The sequence below is a fragment of the Anas platyrhynchos genome, chromosome 25, assembly GCF_047663525.1.
Source record: "Anas platyrhynchos isolate ZD024472 breed Pekin duck chromosome 25, IASCAAS_PekinDuck_T2T, whole genome shotgun sequence".
Taxonomy (NCBI): domain Eukaryota; kingdom Metazoa; phylum Chordata; class Aves; order Anseriformes; family Anatidae; genus Anas; species Anas platyrhynchos.
In genome coordinates, this window is record NC_092611.1 from 7,736,706 (window position 1) to 7,755,231 (window position 18,526).

General features: G+C 49.2%; 1 protein-coding gene across 17 annotated transcripts in view; it reads left to right on the top strand.

Moving 5' to 3' along the window:
• The window catches only part of GRAMD1B (GRAM domain containing 1B), a 156,109-nt gene that overhangs the window by 77,637 nt on the left and 59,946 nt on the right, over window positions 1–18,526 (top strand). The window contains exon 7 of one of the 17 annotated variants that reach the window (XM_027444381.3): window positions 9,729–12,365. The exons of 8 other annotated variants lie outside the window; for them this stretch is intronic. In XM_027444381.3, the coding sequence (XP_027300182.1) occupies window positions 9,729–9,768 (40 nt within the window). In that variant the 3' untranslated portion in view covers window positions 9,769–12,365. Of the gene's footprint in view, window positions 1–4,969; window positions 5,133–5,807; window positions 5,983–6,897; window positions 7,195–7,928; window positions 7,952–9,728; window positions 12,366–14,669; window positions 14,890–16,456; window positions 16,704–18,526 lie in introns of those variants that run through there. 8 more of the 17 variants (XM_072027769.1, XM_072027767.1, XM_072027770.1 and 5 more) reach the window with 8 other exon arrangements.

Consider the following 18,526-nt stretch of genomic DNA (forward strand, 5'->3'; position numbering starts at 1 on the left):
GTCTGGAGCTTTGATGAGTTCAAAGCTATTGGCAAGCTTGAGAACAGGGTTATTTTATGCTTTCTGTAGTAATGTAATATCGTGCCTCTGGGCATTAGCTGATAGCCACTGGTGAGAGGGAGTTTAATTGATACCATGAATAGTTTCTGTGCAGATAAGGAGAATAGATTGTGCAAATCCCCTCCATCACCAAAAAGAAACCATTTTTAATTCAGTCCTCTGCTCCAAGCAGTCATGGCAAAATACCTGCCTGTTCCCTTCCAAAAAGTTGGCTTTGGCATAGAGCTTGTAGTGTGAGAACCTCCACGCAGGTCAGTAACAGCTGCAGGAGAAGACATGGTCACAACAGATGCAACAGCAGGGCAAAGCAGGATTCAGATCTCGCTTCTCCATTTCCTGATCAGTTCTGTCTCTGTTGGACTGGTGTTATCATTGATAAACCTCAGCGTGCCTTGCAGATCTCACTGAATGCAGAGGAGGTCTGGCAGGCCTCATGTGGCTGTGTTGCTAGCTCGTGATGCTCAGGAACATGAGGAAGAGGAGAGGACTCATTTCACTGTCCCTTTTTTCCCTTATCTGAGGCCCTGGGCAGACCCTACTCAGCCTTCCTTCTTGTTACCAAGAGCAGAGGGCTCAGCTGTGTAAGTATTTCCCTTGCAGACTTTAAGTGGTGGTCACCCCATCAGTGCTGTGTCCTTGGGGAGCATTGGGATTGTCAGTGTTACAGCTGTTAGCTTGAGGCATATGGAGAAGCAGGAGTGAAGCCAGCAGGAGGCTGGGGTGCAGCGCTGCAAACCATCTCCTTCCACAGGCCTCTTGCTCTGTGTAAGCCTCCTTGGCCCTTGTCCGCAAGCTTCCATGCAGAGTGCTGTCAGCTGCTGACCCCTTGTGTGGATTCACCTTCCAACAAAGCCTGTGCTGTGCCTCAGAGCCCTTGCGAACTTCTGTTGCAGTACAAAAACTTCAATACTGCTCTAAAATCAGCCATCAGAGGGTCTCAGAGGACTTAATTGATTTTAGCCTCTTACAGCCAGAGGTAGGCTTTTTAAAGTTGCAGAGGAGTGATGCTTTTTGAGGGAGCCTGCTGCTAAATTCAGATAGAGTTTGGCCAGGTTTATGCAGTGACATGACTTCAGATCTACGGACTGGAGGTTCCTAAATTGCGGAACAATGTGAATAGATGGTGAACAGATGCCTTCTTAAACTGGGGCACAGTCTGGGATGAATCTAGGAGCTGTGTTTGTCCTTTAATTCTATTGCATGTACCCAAACGTGGTATGGGAGCTCTGAGTGCACCAGTGATCTCTTCTCTTTAACAGGTAGAAATGAACCAGCACTGAAAGTTAGTGCAAGGCTTCCTTTGAAACAACCGTGTGGGCAATACCTCTGTCTTACAGTGGGAGAAAGCCACCTTCCTTTATGCAGGAAACATTTTAACCGAGGTGTCATCAGAAACCACAGCTTATCTGAGAGTCCTGTTGTGAGCATGCCTGGCACCCCAGCTGCATGGAAAAGATCTCAGAGTATGGTGTTGCTTCTATTTTGTGGTGTGGCTGACTGATCGATGCTGTGCAGTAAAACAAAGGTGTTATTTAGAAAAAAGAAAAAGGGAAAAAAAAAGATTGCGTACAGCTCTTCAGGTCCCAGTCTCCTAATTTGTAGTGACTTGCTTGATGTGCAGTAGGCATAGAAAAGAAGATAAATACTCAAGTGAGTAGCTGGGGGAAGTGTTGAAGGGATAAGCAGGTTAAAACCCATCTGTTGAGCCAGTAAATTGGCAGACAGGACTGACACATGTCAAAGGGCAGAAGCGGAAGGCATTTTAAAAATATTTTTCTATTTCTCTTCCCAGTTCAATTTTTAGTGAATCTGGGACTACCGTATACATCAAAATCAGAACGGGCGTTGCTGTTCACAGCCCTGGCTTTGAGTGGTTGCTCGGGGAGGCTGGATGCACGAGGGGAGGCAAACCCTTCTGCCTGGGCTTTGGACTGCAGCTGGAGGAGGAGGTGCTGGTGAACAGGGATGCTGCTGCCTCAGCCTCCCCTGAGACTCCGGCAGACCACGAGCCCTGGAAGGGGATCTGGGATCAGCTCTTTTTCAGCTTGAATGCATATGCTTGTGCCCTTATAGAGACCTTTCTAGGCCCTTGTTTACAGTGTCAGCTGTTTCTGAAACTGCTCAGTGCAGGGTATTTTTCTGTACAGAGAGAAGTTCCCCTAAAATCTAAGAGCACTTACCTGAACTGGGAATTAGGGTTCTTTTGGATTTGCTTGGTGAAACACCCTGCTACTCTCCTAAGATAGTGGTATCTCTTGTACAAAGTGCTGTGTGTGTGTCCCTGAACAAATCAGCTTTTTCGTAACTTCACAGTCAGCACAAACACTTTATCGTGGCCTCTTCCTTGCTTTTAGTGCTATTTGCCTTTGACACATGCAAATATTTGCAATATTTACCTTGAAAAATATGTGCATCTTTACACTTTATAGTTGGCTGTCTAAATGGGGAAACAACCTCAAATTCTTTTAGAGAATCCTTTGTTCTCTCAGATTTTTACACCTTATCCCATAGCAGCTGCAAATTCAGCAGAGCCTTGCAGGCAGCTGTGCCTTTAAAATTGAATCGCCTGTGATAGAAGAAATCTGAGAGCAGAGAAAGGAAACCTGTGCCTCTTGCGCAGAGCAAGCTCTTTGGAGATTTCTCCATCGCTCTGCCTTCTCATCAGCCAAGTCACTGCTCCTTCCCTTTGGGGCCAAACTGCAGAGTAACAGCAGTAGGAGCCATCCCAGAACCGTCTTCATGGTGACATTACATCTTTCCACGGTGGACTCTGAGGTCACCTCTTGGTGCTGCTTTCTCCCCCAAACTCCTGTGCGTGTGTAAACAAGCTGGGATTCCATCTTTTGACTCAACAGCGTTTTGCTCCCTCGCTGCTGAAGCGGCTTTCTCGGGTTGCTGGGGAGCACGTTGGCACTTGGACAGACTTCCCTCTTTCTGCAGATGACTGTAACCGTGTGAGTGCTCCCTGTGACCTCTGCATTTCTTCTTTTCCCTCTCCTCTTCCCTTGTGTATCTTCCCATCCATTTCTTTCTTGGCCTTTGCAGAGTATTTGTTGTGCATTTCGGTGATAAGATGGCAGCATGCGTCTCCCCACCGCGCCATGCATCGTAACAAGGTCAGGTGTTACAATCTGTACTCGCCAAGGGCTGTCCTTGAGCCCCCCTGCTACACCTCTGCTTTTCTCCTCTGCTCCTGCGAGTTTGACCTAAATTTTTTCCTTAAGCTGTTCCTCGCCGCTGTTTGTTCTGCCTTCCCTCTGAAGCACCCCACCCCAAATCTTCGGTTGTGGTGTGCTGTTAGCTGCTCCCTCTCCCCCTTAACCTTTTCCTTTAAATGGCAGGTTGCATGGGCCTTGCTTGAGTGGTCTGTTGGAGTTCCAGACATTGTAAGATGTAGCATTTTTCTGCTGTGGAAAAGGATCTTTGCTTTAGGCATAGCCATGTATATGCTCAGATGTCCTTATGTGAGCCTCATGGGCTGTTGCTTTACCTGTGCAGAACCTGCCATGCATCCATGCCCTCAAACTCCAAATCTTTATTCTGAGTTACCAGATGAGGGGTGTGTGGTACGTGGTGGGATGTGACACGGTGAGATAAGTCATCCTCTGTATTGTTTTCCTTGTTGCAACCCATCATCCTCTGTTCCACCCTGTTGCTGCAGCTACCGGAAGATCTCTCTAATGTGTAGGAGCATGAGCTGGGGCTGCTGAAAGAGAAAAACTAGAAGAGTAGTAGAAGAGTAGTTTTTCTCTGAAAAAGTTTTTTTTTTTTTTTTTTTTTTCCTTTCTCTTGACTTCACTCGTTCCTCTAGGTTTTCATTCTTAAGGCCAAAATATTACGGTGCATGTTCCTGCCACAAGGTTTCTCACTCTTTATCTGAAACATCTGGGGTTAATTTTTTATCCAGGAGAGGATATTCCATTAGACGTTCCATGGGTGCAGATCAGATAAAGGCTTTGTTTCTCCAGTGTGCTACCTGTGTGCTTCAGTGGATTATCCTTTCAGCAGTGCCAGCCCAAAGGCTCAAGTTTATACCATATTTAAAGATCTACCTCACCGTACTTGAAAGATTTTTTTGTTATTTAGGATCCAAAGTGTCTTGCCTGTTAGACACCCTGAAGTTCTCTGATTTTGAGAGAGCAGATGGTTAGTCAGAATAGCTGGACCTAATGAAAAGGGAGATGATCAGCCCATAGTGTTTCTGTCCAAGATAATGCAGTCGTACTGCCTTCTCCTTGGTGGCTGCATGTTAACTCGCAATGGAAAGTAAAATTAGAAGGTGGCTTTTAACTTCCTGACAAATGCAAATGAAGGAGGGGTTTTGTGGCATATGAAATGTGCCGTGAGTCATAAAACTTTCTGTTGTTAGCCTGCCCCTTTCCACAGTGAATGAGCCTCTTTTGGGGGTGGGAAAGGTTATTACACCATCTCGCATAAATGGAAGGCTGAGCTCAAACACGAGACAATGAGGGGAAAAAGATCCAGAAGGCGTTGTATGAAAGCAGCAGCCCTCTTTTGTTATAGTATTGCTCAAGAAAGAAGCAGTAGCAATACGAATCATCCCAGTTTCTCCATCTTTCTGATGCTGCTGATCTTTCTAGGGAATTATTCTCTTTTCACCTTTTGATAGAGGAGCTTCTTTCCGTTCTTCTCTTCTGGGATAGCCAAAGCTCTCTCTTCTGTTGTGATGCTCTCCTGTCTTTCTTTCCTTTCTAAGACCCTAAGACATAATTTGCATGCCATGGCAAACTACTCACAGCACAGAAAGAAGTGGCTTACATGCTCTTTCTGTTCTGTACAGTGTGACTACAGCTCCCATGATGCCAGGAGTGTGAAATGCATATTTTATTTCTGGAAATGAAGTCTCACGTGACTTCCCAGCTGCTGCAGCAAAGAAAGAGTCCCTTCTGAGATTTTTCCCTGGGAAATGGAGGTGTGCCCTAGCTTGCGGATGCTGTGATTGCATCTGACAGCAGAGGCTGTAGGGCTGCAGGACACTGCTGACTTCAGGAAGGATTCAAGAATTTATCCATCTGGCACATTTTCCTGGGGATCTGTACCTCTCCTCTAAGGTGCCTAACAGTTAAACTACCTCTTCCTTACATTCTGCCATTCTTCATAGCTGTTCTCTCTCCACTTAACACTGCTGATTTTTCTCTAGTTTGTCATCCCGCTAGTCCTGTCGCTATCAGGTTTTGTCTTGCTTGCACATTCCCCAGAGGCGCAGTTTTTGCCTGCTGCCCCCAGCTCCTTCAGATCTTTTCTTGCCACATGGCAGAATCAAACCGTAGTGCCCCCCGGGGCACTGTGCCTGCAGGTCACTTAGGTTTTCGAGCCAACTGACGTTGTTTCCATTGTGTGGCTACTTGGCTGAGTAACTTTTCCCGTTATTTGCTGGATCTCTGAGGCGAGTCGCTCTGGTTAGCGTGAAGCTGGAGCTCTGATTCCTGGGCAGCAGCAAAGCCCTGATGATGTCTGTCCGGGGGTGTCCCGGTGGCTGTGTGAGGCTGGGCAGTGACACTTGCAGGCAGTGCAATTAACAACCAACAGCTTCCAATTTGTAAGATAGCTTTAATGAGGCAATTACAAGCTCGTACCCCAAACTGATGTGACGCTATTGCTGTAGCTGTTCACAAAGCTTTGGATTCTTACCCAGCCCTTGAGCGTGTCATACTGAGTCGCTCGCTTCCGAAAAGCGGACTTCCTCAGGAGACGTTTCCTGTTTACTGTTAAGTTCATGAGCTATTACACCCTGCTGGAATTTCATAGCCGCTGCTGTAAAGAGAGCACAACATGGAAATTCAGCTGCTTCTGAAACGCGAAGCTGGGCTTTTCTGCTTCTCTAGCTTAGGATTTGCTGAAGGTCCTCTATGAGGCAGGCTGTTCTGTCATGCTGCTGTGAGTACTCCTGGCAGAATGCATGTGAGTGAGTAAAAGGCCACCGAGGGACTTGGTGGCTCGATAAAAGAGGGGTTGGAGAGCAGGTTGTTTGCGTTTGCTGTTCGTGTACCTCTGCACTGCATGCGGTACACTTGTAGTACTACTCTTATTGTGGCGTGGGAATCATTTGGAAATCCATCCAGTGCTCACCAAGCCACAAGGATCTCGATACTTATCCCAGTGAGTGTAAGTAATGCAGGTGGCGGTGCTCTTTGTGCATGGTGTTGGGACAGGCTGAAGATGGGTTATGTCCGCAGCAGTGCTCGGGATGGAGGTAGACCTGAATGTGTTAATACTTGAATGAATTTTCAAAACCATGTTACTGCATCCTATGGCTGATGATCTAGGTGTTTTCATGAGATGGTGTTTAAGTCCCTGATAAGAATGGGGTCAGTACATTTGAATAAGCATAATAAAAAGGTGAAGGAAGTGCAGCAGCCTTGATTTTTCACAAGCAGGTGACTATGCGAATGCACTGCAACAAATACCAGAAATATACCAGTATTTGTGTATATATTTAATATAATATGGAATGTCAGACACTTAATTTAATAAAACCCTGCTTTATGGGGTGTGTGGACAAGGAAATGAGGATGGCTTTGCAGAAATCAGGTAGCTGCCCTTGAACACGTGTGCGCTGCTGGGTGCATTGAGGATCATCTGCTGGTGCCCCAGTCTGTGTGTGCTGTGCTGTGTGCCGGCCGTGTGCCTGAGCACGCCGTGCTGCACCGCTGTATGAATAAGCACTTTCAAGCAGAGCTGTTTCTAGCCCTCTGAGGCTCTTAATTTGACTGAGCTCTGCAGTGTTTTTTTTTTTTTTTTCTCTTCCCAACCTTCCTCTCCCTCCCTCCCAGCCAGGGTTGCTCACGTCTGTCTGCTCCACCAGAGCACTCCGGCCAGTTGCGTGCGGCGGCTCCTGGCTGGCGAGCAGGCTCCAGGCTCGGTTTCTGTAGGGAAGCAGCCAGGAGGAGCCTGCAGGAGCAGGGAGGGAGAAGCTGGGTGATGAATGGGGCTGGGTGAAGTCACCCTGCGCCGCCAATCGGGGCCGGCCACAGCCGGGCAGAGCCTCCGGGAGCCTTTTGACGCCGGGACAGCTTTACCTTAGAGGATGCTCTGCTGGCTTCAGGCTGAGCTGAGGGTGTGCTCCGGGGAGTTCCTAGTTTAGGCCCAGTAATTTCTGAGGGTTGTTCTGAGGTGAGTGTTCTCAGTAGGGTGCGGATAACCAACCTCCTCCTTGCGTTTTGCTCTGCACGTGTTCATCTCTCTTTATGTGGTCTGTCTCTGGCACGCTTATTATTATTATTATTATTTTTTTTTTTTTTTGGTGGCATCGCTCTTCCACCTGTCCTGCTCTCATGCTTTCCTTCCAGAAGCTGCCTCTTCCTTCCCCACTGCCCTCTCCTCCCTTGCCCCCTGCACTGCCCAGACCCATTCGCTGGCTGCCTTTCTCCTGACTTGGAAAGCACCCACGTGGGGGGCTCCTTGTGCCCCTCTCCCTTCCCACAGAGGGAGAAGGAGGAAGCAGCAGGGCCTTTTCCCCAGGGGAGGCACAGGTTGCTTGCCTCCTCCCTGCGGGGAGCTCAAACTTGAAGCTGGGGGGATGGGGCTGTCTGTTCCTCAGCATCCTGCTAGAATTTGGGGTGGTAGCAGGGGTTTGAGGGATTGTACTTGGGGGGGGGCTGGCAAATTACTGGATTGTGTGCCAGACTCAAGGATTGAATTTGGGACCATCAGCTTGAGATGCTTTTCCCTCCCCTTTGGGGGCAGCAGGGAAAACTTGGGGCTAGCTCTTATATGACTTGCTTGTTCTCATCCATCTGTCAAATTGTTTGTCTTCTCTTCACCATCCTTTTTTTGACTCTCCCTTTTTCTCCCTCTCCTCCTTCAATGGTCTCATTTACTGGTAGGCCAAGCAGAAAACATGGAGACGTCTGATATGGCGACAGCAAAGGTAGGATGGAAATGCTGCCGGCCTCACTGTGCGTAAGTGGTTTCGCTTGGCACCTTCTTACTTTGTCACCCTTTTTGCTTTCTCCAGACCCTTCCCCCCGATGCTGGGAGTGGTTCTAGTGCTGGGGTTGACGACGGGATTCGAGATCCAGGAAGGAGTTGATATTGTGGCTGCAGACTCTATGTGTTGCTTTTCTTGTAAGGTGGGAGATAAAATCTTCCTGCCCTGAAATGTTGATGCTCTAGGCCAAGGTGGGGATGGGGAGAGAGAGAGGAGCCTGCATCATTGTTGGTGGCAGTTTTTCCTTTGTCCGAAAGGAAGCCAAGGGGGAGAGCCGGGATGCTGCAGCCTGCTTTGCTGCTCGATATGAAAATGCCGCTAGAGGGTGCTTTGGTGGCAGGCTCCCACTCTGAGCCTGGCTGGTGGAGCAGAAAGGCCTTTTGGCAGCCTCATTATTTTTTTGGAAAGCATCTCGAGGGGGAGGGCTGGGTGAGAAAGTAACATGAGCTCATAGATGCATCCGCCCTTTGCTGCGAGGCTGCTCGCCTGTACCAGGCTGCAGGTCCTGCTCCCTGCAGCTCCGCGGGTATGGAGATGTGCCCGGCATGGCTTCAGCATGGTTCGGGAGAGCTGGGGAGCACAAAGCTGCCTCACCCCGTTCATTGGGTCTCATGGTTGAGGTTGACAGCAAGCGGTTGTTTTCTAGCATGAGCCTGCCACCAGCATAGCCGCGTTTGGCATCAGAGCGAGATGAATGCATGGGGAAAGTCTGCGAGCATCTCCCGTCGTGCTGTTACCCCAGCAGCCCGTGAAACTGAGTGTAGTCGAAAAGCTGGAGTTTGGAAAGGGAGGAAAATGGCATTAGGAGTTACAAAATGCTCCTGAGCCTGCCCTGAATGGGAGGCTGTTGCTCAGCAGCGAGGCATTCTGTGCTCCGGGAGGTACCGGTTTCACCTGGGGTAATTCCTTGGTTAGAAAGCACTGTGCTGCTGATCAGATCATGGGGCTTGTTCCTTTATCTCAGCTAGAATTCATGTGGAATAAGTACTTTCCATTTTCCCCCTTGTTTCTATTAAACAGGGCGTACTTTCAGTTCCATTTCCCGTAAGGCTGGGTGCCCCTGAACAGCTGCCCTCCTTGGCCCCAGGACCGGGCTGCATGTCAGGGCAGGGTTTGTGGCTTTGGGCAATCGTTGTGTGAAGTACTTCAGGGTAAATGTGCCTTTACCGAGGTGGAATCCTCACTGCCACGTCTGTGCAAACTTGAGCTGCGGTGCTTGGAAAAAGCTGCCACTGTGAAGCTTGAAGGACCAATGGTACCAAAACCAGATGAAAATGGCACTCAAATTCTTTTTTTTTTTTTTTTTTTTTTTTTTTTTTTTTTGGCATTTTGGGGGACTTTTCTGTGTTGAAAAACAGACATTTTCAAACAAAACCAACAAAGTCAGTGTGAAACATGTTTTTGTCTGCACCTGCTTTTTATAGTTTGTTTCAGTTGAAGGAAAACACGATCTAGAGAGATGTTAAGGCAACGTCTTGGTGTGGAGGTACTGAAAGCCTAGTTATCTGTTCAGGAGAACATCTTTAGAGTGGAAAATATATGTAGTTTGAACCTTCTAAAACAGATACAGCTTCAAAAAAAAAAAAAAACCATTAATGTTCAAATCATAACTATATAGATTTATTTGGATTTAGACCACGTCGGATGATATTTAGTCCCCTATTCTTTGTTGAAACCAGACTTCTTCCATGTTTTTTTTTTTTTTGTCTTGATTTAGATCTGTATTACCCCCGTGCTGGCTGGCATGGAGCCTCTGAGGTATTCTGGTTCATCTTGCTGGGGTCACCCTGGACCCTGGGCTAGCAAAGAATTTGTGGGGAAAGCCAAACATTTATTCTTCTCAGCCTGAATGCTGAGAGCAGCCCTGGGACGCAGCAGCAGGATGTTTCTTACTTCCACGGCTGCTCTCCATTGTGTTGTGCTGCTGCTTCCTTTTGTGCTGGGGCACCTTCCAGGGTACCGCAGGGACTGGCATTTCCTGGCGCTCCAAAGAATGGTCCCAGCCTTAGCCCTCCAACAGCAGTGAGAGGCACAGCTTTGAGCAACTTCTAGCCTGTGGCTCTGATTGCAGGGCAATCACCCTGGAACTGGTGGTGGAATCGAACTTTTTTCCCCTGCATGTTGTTGGGCATGTTGCAGTGGGATCCTGGCATGTCCTGGCACCTCCCGTCTTGGCTTATCTGATGCCTGGCTATGAAAACAGGAGCCCTGCTTGCTTTCTCCTTGTTGCCTTACTGAGAGCCAAGGGGAAAAGTAATTAACCTGTTAGCAAAGCACATGAGAGCAAATGATGCTAGAGTGCTTCCTGGGAAAGCATGAATCACTCTCCAGGTAATCAGCTAGTGGAAACGTGGGACGTAAATCAGCGAGATGGCTGTCATTCCCCTAACACCAAAAGGCTCCTGTTTCTGTACTGCGAATGGAAAGTCCTCAGACATTTCGGGGTGGAAGAGGTCATAAAGCACATGATTTACTTGTTCCATGTCAGAGGGGTTGTGCTTCGCTCACGGGCTACAACTAGAAGATGAGTGAAGCCGGAAAAGATGTCCATGTGCAGTACTTCAGAGCTGCTGTTTTCAGATTTCTGTGGCTTGTGTTGGACAGCAATCCCTGTCTCAGCAAGGACTGGCAGAAGTAATGGCTAAGGGGAAAAGGACAATGGGGTGATACAGAATAACTAGCTAGTGAGTAAAATTTGGCTGAGTATTAAACACTATCACATGAATTTCAGTAGTGGCCCCTGCTTCCAGCTCTTACCCAGGCCCTAGCAAGGGAGGTGACACAAGAGGTGACACAAAGCCATGGGGGAATTGCCCCCTCCTTGTGGTCTGACCAGATCGTGGGAGAACACCGAGACCTGGTTCATTACAGCCACCTCATGCAGAAGTGTTGGGGAATGTAGAGCACCATCCAATCTGGACAGTAGCACGTGGTGCTTCTTTCATCCAAGCCAGAGATCAGAAAGAAAACTTGGCTTAATGTTTTGTATTAGTCTTTTTCTTTCTTTTTTTTTCTTTTCTTTTGTATTCATGTGGCCTTGAGAGTTTATAGTTACAGGTCAGGAAAATATCCGGTCTTTTTTCTAAGTCCTTTTTTCCTGCTACTCAGAATCTCCAAATATTTCTTCACTTTGAGAAAGTTCTGCGGGGTTTTTACTTTGTTGCTGTTTTTAGTGTTTGTGTGTGCTGTTTGACTTCCTCATCCTGGCTGGTGTGGAAGCAACCAGAAACCCCCCGGGAGGCTGTGTTTGTGGTATCCTTGCTCTGGACCAGAAATATTCAAAAATGTTACTGGCGGTAGGCCAGGATCCAAATTATCTTATTTAGTCCCTATTGAAGTTGATGGGAATTTTTGCTTGTGGGGAGAGATGGGATGAGACAGGGCAAACAGGCACCAAGTCAATTCGTTTTATTGTTATTTGCTGTTTACGTGTAGTAACTGTTTGTAACACTTGCAGTCAAAAATGAGGTCCCTTTCGTAATCATAATTCTACTGCAATAAGGAAATAATTTGACTTATATATTTTACAGCTAGAAGGGAAATTATGAATATCTGATCCAACATCCTGTATGAAGGGCAGTCATTGTGAAAATATATGTATGGCTCCATGTGGATAGGTCAAATACAAACAAATACAAAGAGGAAAGGAGATAGGTATGAGAAATTAATTAAAAATGGGTTGGGAAAAGGAGGGGAAGTGATCTGATGATGATTGGGGTATGGGAGGGAGATGGGAGCACAACACTGAAAAATGTGATGACGTGTCAGCAAAGGTTAGGAAATAACTGAAGGAGGGGTGAAGATGGGATAGAAAAGGAACAGAGAAGAAGAAGAAGGAAGCAGGTGTAGAGAAGTGTAGCTTAGCGAGAGGCAGATTGGCTTTTGGCATGGGCACAGGTGGCAGGCAAAGGGCAATGAGAGCCACAACTGCAGCACCAGGAGGGTGAAGGGGGGAGGAGAGTGGCTGAAGAGAGGCAGTTTACAAGGCACTTGTCCCTGGTGTGTGATCCTGCTGCTCTGGTTAAGCTTTGCACTTCAGAGACTGCAGCTCTGAGTGCTTCACAGATGGGCTGCTGTTGAACTTGGTGTTGGTTATGCGAGGTAGGAGAGGCCATGGTAGGTGAGATGTAAAGGAGCCAGTAATGTCGTGTTTTCAGGGGGTTGTGATTGTTAATGCTGGCCAAAAAGACGCCCACTCTCGAATTTGTTTTCAACTACTGTGCCTGTTCTTAAAAAAACATCAAAACAAAAGTGAAAAGTCATGTTTACACTACTTTTTATACTATTTTTGCCACTTTTACCATTCATGGGGAAAAATAAAAAATTGCCAAAAGAAGAATGGCTTGGGAAAGTTCTTTTACATGCAAAACCTGGTCATCAAAGATCAGCTGTATTCATTCACAATCTGCAATCCACTGCCACTGGAGATATCACAACAGTGTAGTGGATGTCTCCTTAAAACATGTAGTGCCACAGATAAGTGAAAAGGCACAGAGGATATTGCCTAGGTTCAAACCACAGCTCTGTGGCATAGCCAGAAGCTGCTTTTTGTCTCTTCAGGCCCCAGTTCTGCCCGTGCTGCTTCTCTGTTTTCCCATTTTCCTGGTGTGCGGGATAGATGCTCAAGATGGAGTAGGTAGATGACTTATCTGGAATTCAACGTGCGTGTGACTAAGTATTCTTAGTACTGCAGAGGTGGACAGGGTGGCTGTGCATAGCCTACCTCTCTTGATATGTACATATGCTCTTTGTTACCCTGTTTAAATTTTAATATCAGTCTTTTCCCCGGAGTAGTTGCACGCACAGGATGGAGCAAAAAGGCAAGGGCCTGCCCGTGCAGTGTTAGCTGGCCCAGGCAGGTGAATGCAGAACCCAGACTGTGCCCAGCAGTGACAGTGGGGTTGTGCCTGGGGCTCTCTGGAGACAGTGGGCAACCCACGGGCCTTTCAGCAAGGCTCCTGCCAGGAAGTTTTCCGAGAACAGATCCCAGCTGAATTGTGGCAGAGGTGGCAGCATCTGCCAGTCCGATGCTCGTACAGACACTTTCTCCTTTGAAGTGGTCGATTTCCTTTGATAATTTCCTGACCTTCACATTATTTAAAAAAAAAAAAATACATGATTGCTTATCTCTTAATACCTTTCTTGCCTGAGCTTTGATTTCCAAACATGTGACTGCAGCATTAGCCTGTCCCAGATTTGCAGGTCTCCTGACCCATTTTACAGCATTGTGATTTGCTTCCCTCCTTGACAACCTGCAGGCCCCAGCTGTGCGGCGTTTCACGGAGGAAAGTGGCTCTGGACCCGAGATGAGGCCAGGCCAGGCAGCTGATGGAGGCTGGACCTGAAGAGGGTTGAATCTGAGGCTATCCGGGGGTGACATTTGAATCTCTCCCCTACTCTGTTTGTAACATTTGGAAGTGCATGTGCCCAGCTTTATGGCTAAGTTGGCTGGGAATAAAAAGGCATGCTGCAAGGTTTACATCCAAACCAAACCCTTCAAGCTTTTGTTTCAAGCATTTGCTTCAAATCTTTGTGCCTGCCCCTGCAGGGGCTTGGGGCTGGAGGATGTCCTGCCCTGGCTGATGCACTCATCAGCGTGGTACTGACTGATGAAATAAGTGTTTGGGGAGCTGCTTGCATGGAGTTATTAGCACAGAGATGAATTTTCCATTTTACAACTCCCCACAATGACATTTCAGTGTCACCTGCACAATTTCTGAACCAGCAGCCCCCTTGCTGTGCTCCTGTTTCCTTTCATCTGTGATTTTGAAATGCCCTGGGGTGTCCAAAGCCCTACAACAGTGATTTCCAGCTCAGTTCAGAACTGGAAGTTGGCTTCTGTTGGCTTCTGATCATGATTCAGGAGCTTCATTCAGAAAAAAAAAGGCCTGGTGCTGTTCTTGAGCACCATGCAGAAGCACATTATTGCTTCGTGGAGGTGATGTGGACATCATGTTATCACTGTCCTCGGGTATGGAGGACAATGCTCCCAGAGAGCTTTGTAGGGCAGAAAGGAGCCTTGGGACTTGTACCCACGGTTAGAGGGGAACAGAGGGGAGGTTAGGGGTTTATGGGGATGATTCTCTATCATTCCTTTCTGACAGGAAATATAGACAGGGATATGGTCTCTCTAGCTGTGGACCATGACTGTGTAAAATAATGAGTCAGTTTTAGGAAAGTTTTAAGCTACTATCATCTTTTCCCTTTCACCTAGCTGGTATCTTTCCTCTGTCACGGCTGAATTTTGCTGAATTGCTGAGGATGCTCAGGATGCTCGGAGTGGGGGGGGGCTGTGGCTTCAGCTTCGCCCCCCTCCCCCCCCCCCCCCCATCATTTCAGGGCGCTCCTTTAGAGGGAATGAACTAACCCCAGGGCTTGGGGGCGATGCACAGCACCCCTGGGTGCCAGGCCGGGGCGCAGCAGCGCGCATCCCCCTCCCGCACCCCGACTCCGTGTCCCCCCTTGCGGGGCCGGGACCGAGGACCCCGGGGGGGCCGTGGCAACCCCAGACACCCCTCGGGGGGCTTTTGCCCGGTCCCCCCCAAGCCGGGGGCGGGCCGGCAGCCGCCGCACATGCTCAGCAGCAGCAGCAGCAGCGAGGGGCGGCCGGGGCCGGCCCTGCGTGGCGCTGCGGGTGCGGGGAGCCCTGCACCGCTCGGGGGGGCACCGAGGGGACCCCGGGGGGGCCCCGGGGCCGGGAGACGGCCTCGCCCCGCCGCGGGGGGCTCGGTGCATGGGGCTCGGCGCCGGCCGGGGGGCGCTGGGCGGCCGGGGCTCCCGCACCATGTCCTGGGAGCTGCGGAGCGAGCAGCGGGCAGCCAAGGACGCGGGCAGCGGCGTGCGGCGGCCGTACTGATGAAAGGCTTCAAGCTCGCCTGGTAAGAGGGGAGAAGGGGGCGAGGATGCCCCTTACAGCCCGGGGAGGAGGCGCCCGGCTCGGCTGCGGTATCGCCGGGAGGCGCCCGGGGGTCCCGGCGCTGCGCCCTGCCCGCAGCCGGCCCCTCTCCTCCCCTCTTCTCCGGGGATGCACGGGGTAAAAAGCAAACGCGGGGGTCTTCCCCCAAAAGAAGGGGGTGTGAGGGCTCCTGTCCTGCCTGCGCCCAGCGGCCTCTGCTCGCTGCTCCTCTCCGGTGCTGCTCTGGGGATGCTCCGCACCCGGCGGCTGCAGGGGCTGGGGGCTCGGGGCTGGGAGGGGAGCTCCGGGCTTCCAGGGGGACAGAGCTGCTGCTGGGGTGCTCCCGGGTGTTTTGGGGGAGAACTCGGGGGGTTTGGACAAGCGGGCAGTGAGGGAGGGTGTGTGGGTGCAGGGTGATCAACAAAGCTGCGTGTATATCAAATGTTTGCATGGCAATGTGGTTTTTTTTAATAGGGGTACGTATCTGACATGGGTGGGTAAATATTTACATATATAATGTAGGTGGATGTTTCCATGCATGTAACGTATCTAATAAACTCGGCCGGCAAAGGTTCGTATGAAATCTAGAGTATGTCAAAACTATTTAGCTGCAGTAAATAGTCTCTGAATTATTAAGATGAAATCAATTTCATTAGAACTTTATCAGATGGGAATGGGTCCACGGTGGAATGTGACTTTGTGATTTGGTTTGAAATTGCAAAGTGGATGACAAGAAGGACACAAAGGCCTGTTTCTTTTTCCTAATCCTTTTTCCCTATAATGAAAAAGGAAGCAATCGCAGGAATACCAGCCTCTCCCTGAAGTCTGCTGTTTCACATCAGTTCAAATTTAGTACTTTGAGATCCTTGCCTGTAAAGTGTGAGAAAACAGTGAAGTTATTTTTCTTGTTTGCTTTTATTTATTGTTGCTGGTTTTTTTTCTGTTAAAAAAAAAAAAAGCACTACGGCACAGCACTAGGAAGCATCTTGTACTGAGCCCCAGGGGACGGACTAGAGCCAGGGATGACTCAATAGGTCATCTCTTTTTGTAATTTCTGTAATTTTGTCTTTTATTTAATTACAGTTACAGCCTGTGTGTACACAACCATATGCAATATAGGATATACAAAAACCATCACTATTAGCATTTGAAAATAATACATAATTTTACCCCCCCCTTTTTTTTAAAAAAAAAAAAAGTCCAACTCCAGCACTGATTTGCTGCTTCATGTGGTATGCTGTTGGGCTGACGGGTTGCATAATAGCTCAGCGTACTACTGGGAAAGCTGAGCGTGTGTTATAAATGCCGGGATCGCGTGCATCTGCAATAACATGGCACCCTGCTGCATTCAGCTCTCTGCCTACCCACGAGCAGCGCTGGACGTGTTTGTTACTCGTGTAACCGGAGCACTTTGGCGCACCCGGTTCCATCGCAGCGTTTATAGCACTCGGTGTCGGAGCCGCTCCGTTAATCTGCTTGGACTTCAGAGCTAAGCGAGCGAGGCTGGCAGATGCGGGAGCTGGATGGGGCCCACCGGATTGCTGACGTACCGGGTGAAGCAGCCGCGGCGTTTCGGCAGGTGACGCTCTCCCCTCTGGGCTGCCTCCGCCGCGGGCTCCTCGCGAGGTGCTCAGGGCTCTGAGCCGCCCTGGCTGCACGGAGTCAGGCAGCAAGCGCAGTAGTGGACCTGAGCAGCTCCTCTGGCTCTCCTGGAAACATGGAAGAGTGCTCATGAACTGTGCTTGTCCTGCATCCTCAGCACCCCCCTTCATCTTCCTCAGAATCCCGAGGAAACAGGTGAACTATTTGGATTGCTTGTCTAATTTAATAACAGCGTACAGCATCTTGAATCTTTGCAGCGGTTGCTCTGTTCCCCCTAAAGGATGTCTGGGATGCTGACACAGAGTTTTATTTACTTTGTTGTGCTGCAATGTCCGGGCACCAAAGGGTGAGTTAAGGATGTTGTTTAAGCCCTCGGTCACCTATGTGCATGCGTTTGTCACTGCTGGATGCCTTGGTGTGGTTCTAGAGGAGCATGGGTCTGAGCACAGACCCCAGAGTTCTCTGCTGCTTGTCTTGGTTAGGATATCTTGGTGTGGGTCGTATGGCCTCAAATACTCGTAATGAATTGCTTTATAGGGTTAGTATTTATCTAAGAAAAACAGCACGTCCAACAGATCTGTTGGTCCTTGCTTTGGAAGTGGTGATTGCAGTCCTAGATGGCACTGCTGGGGTTAACGCAGGTTTCCTTACGGAGCAGCTCTCAGCCAGACACAGGATTTCTTTCTCTACCAGGAAGGGCAGCAGCACAGGGCCAGAACGCAGCCAGCAGGAGCAGCCCTCCCTGGCCATGAGGACGTGCGCATGCTCTCGCCTGCATTTGGACCCGTTCGGTTCGTGTGCTGAGCTGCACGAGGTGACATTGTGCATTTTGCCGGGGGCCCTCTGGCCACCCCAGAGTCTCGGTGTGAGCCTGCTCTGGCACAAGGCAGCGTTGCTGCGCTCTAACACAGTGTCATGCGTTTCTGCAGTCCGTCACCTAATTTTGCCCAAAATGATCTCATCACCATCTGGCGCCGGATCCCGGCGTAGCTGCGTGCTACGGAGTCATCGGGCTGCCACGGAGCGCTGCGGTACCGCAGGATCCTGACATGCACCCGTCACAGCGTCGTGACATCAGAACCGGGCTGTATCGTGTCATGACACCAGGCCCTGATGTACCAGAGCAGCATCCCACTGTTACGGTGCAACATCCTGGTACCAAAAACGATAGCACAGTTCCTGGGTACGTTCTTATCACGCGATAATGTCCCTTTGTCTCGTCAGGGCCTAATGTCCTGCTTCCATGAGTCATTTTCATGTCATAACAGCACTCTAACACAGTCGCATGTTGCGTCACAGTGTTGTGAGAGAGAACTTTTGCTCTCGGCCTTATCGCATTACTCCTTAGCATGCCTGTAACAAGCCAGGCCCCGAGCTTGAAATCTGGGAAAGGCAAGCACTGTGACAGGGGGACAGGCTCTCCTTCCCTCACAGCCCTGCTCACTAATACTCTGCTTCCTCATCAGCAGTTTGGGGAGCTCCTAATCCAGCGTAGATGGGTACTACTGTGAATCTTCCCCCAAAATAAGAATCAGTTGACTAAAGATGTCTTTCAGGGACAAAAGCAAGCTGGTAGCTGAACTTGATAGCTGATCTTGACATCCCATCAATAGGATGCTGAGCAAAACTCTGCTCCTGGGAGTTTTCTTCTTTCCTGGTTCCTTCTGCCTTGCCTGTGCTCGTCTGTTGCTTGGAATATTTCTGAGTGCCAGGACCTGCTCTGTGGAGCCCACGGAGAAAATAAAGGCCAAAGGCTCTACCTAAAAATAAATCTGTAATTCATTTTTCTGCTAGTGCCTGTGGGTGAGAATAAAACCTCTCAGTGTTCCAACACCCTACTTATCTGAAGGAAGGATCTATTATATAGTTGTGGGGGTGGGATGGGAACTAGGTAGGGTTACAGAACAGCAGAGCTAAAATTAGCAGTTGTTTGATGTCAGGGAGCAGTGAAGATTAACGTTAGGCGGTCTCAGTTATGCATGCTGTAAGGCAGCCACTTGAGGGCTTCTTTGTATCCA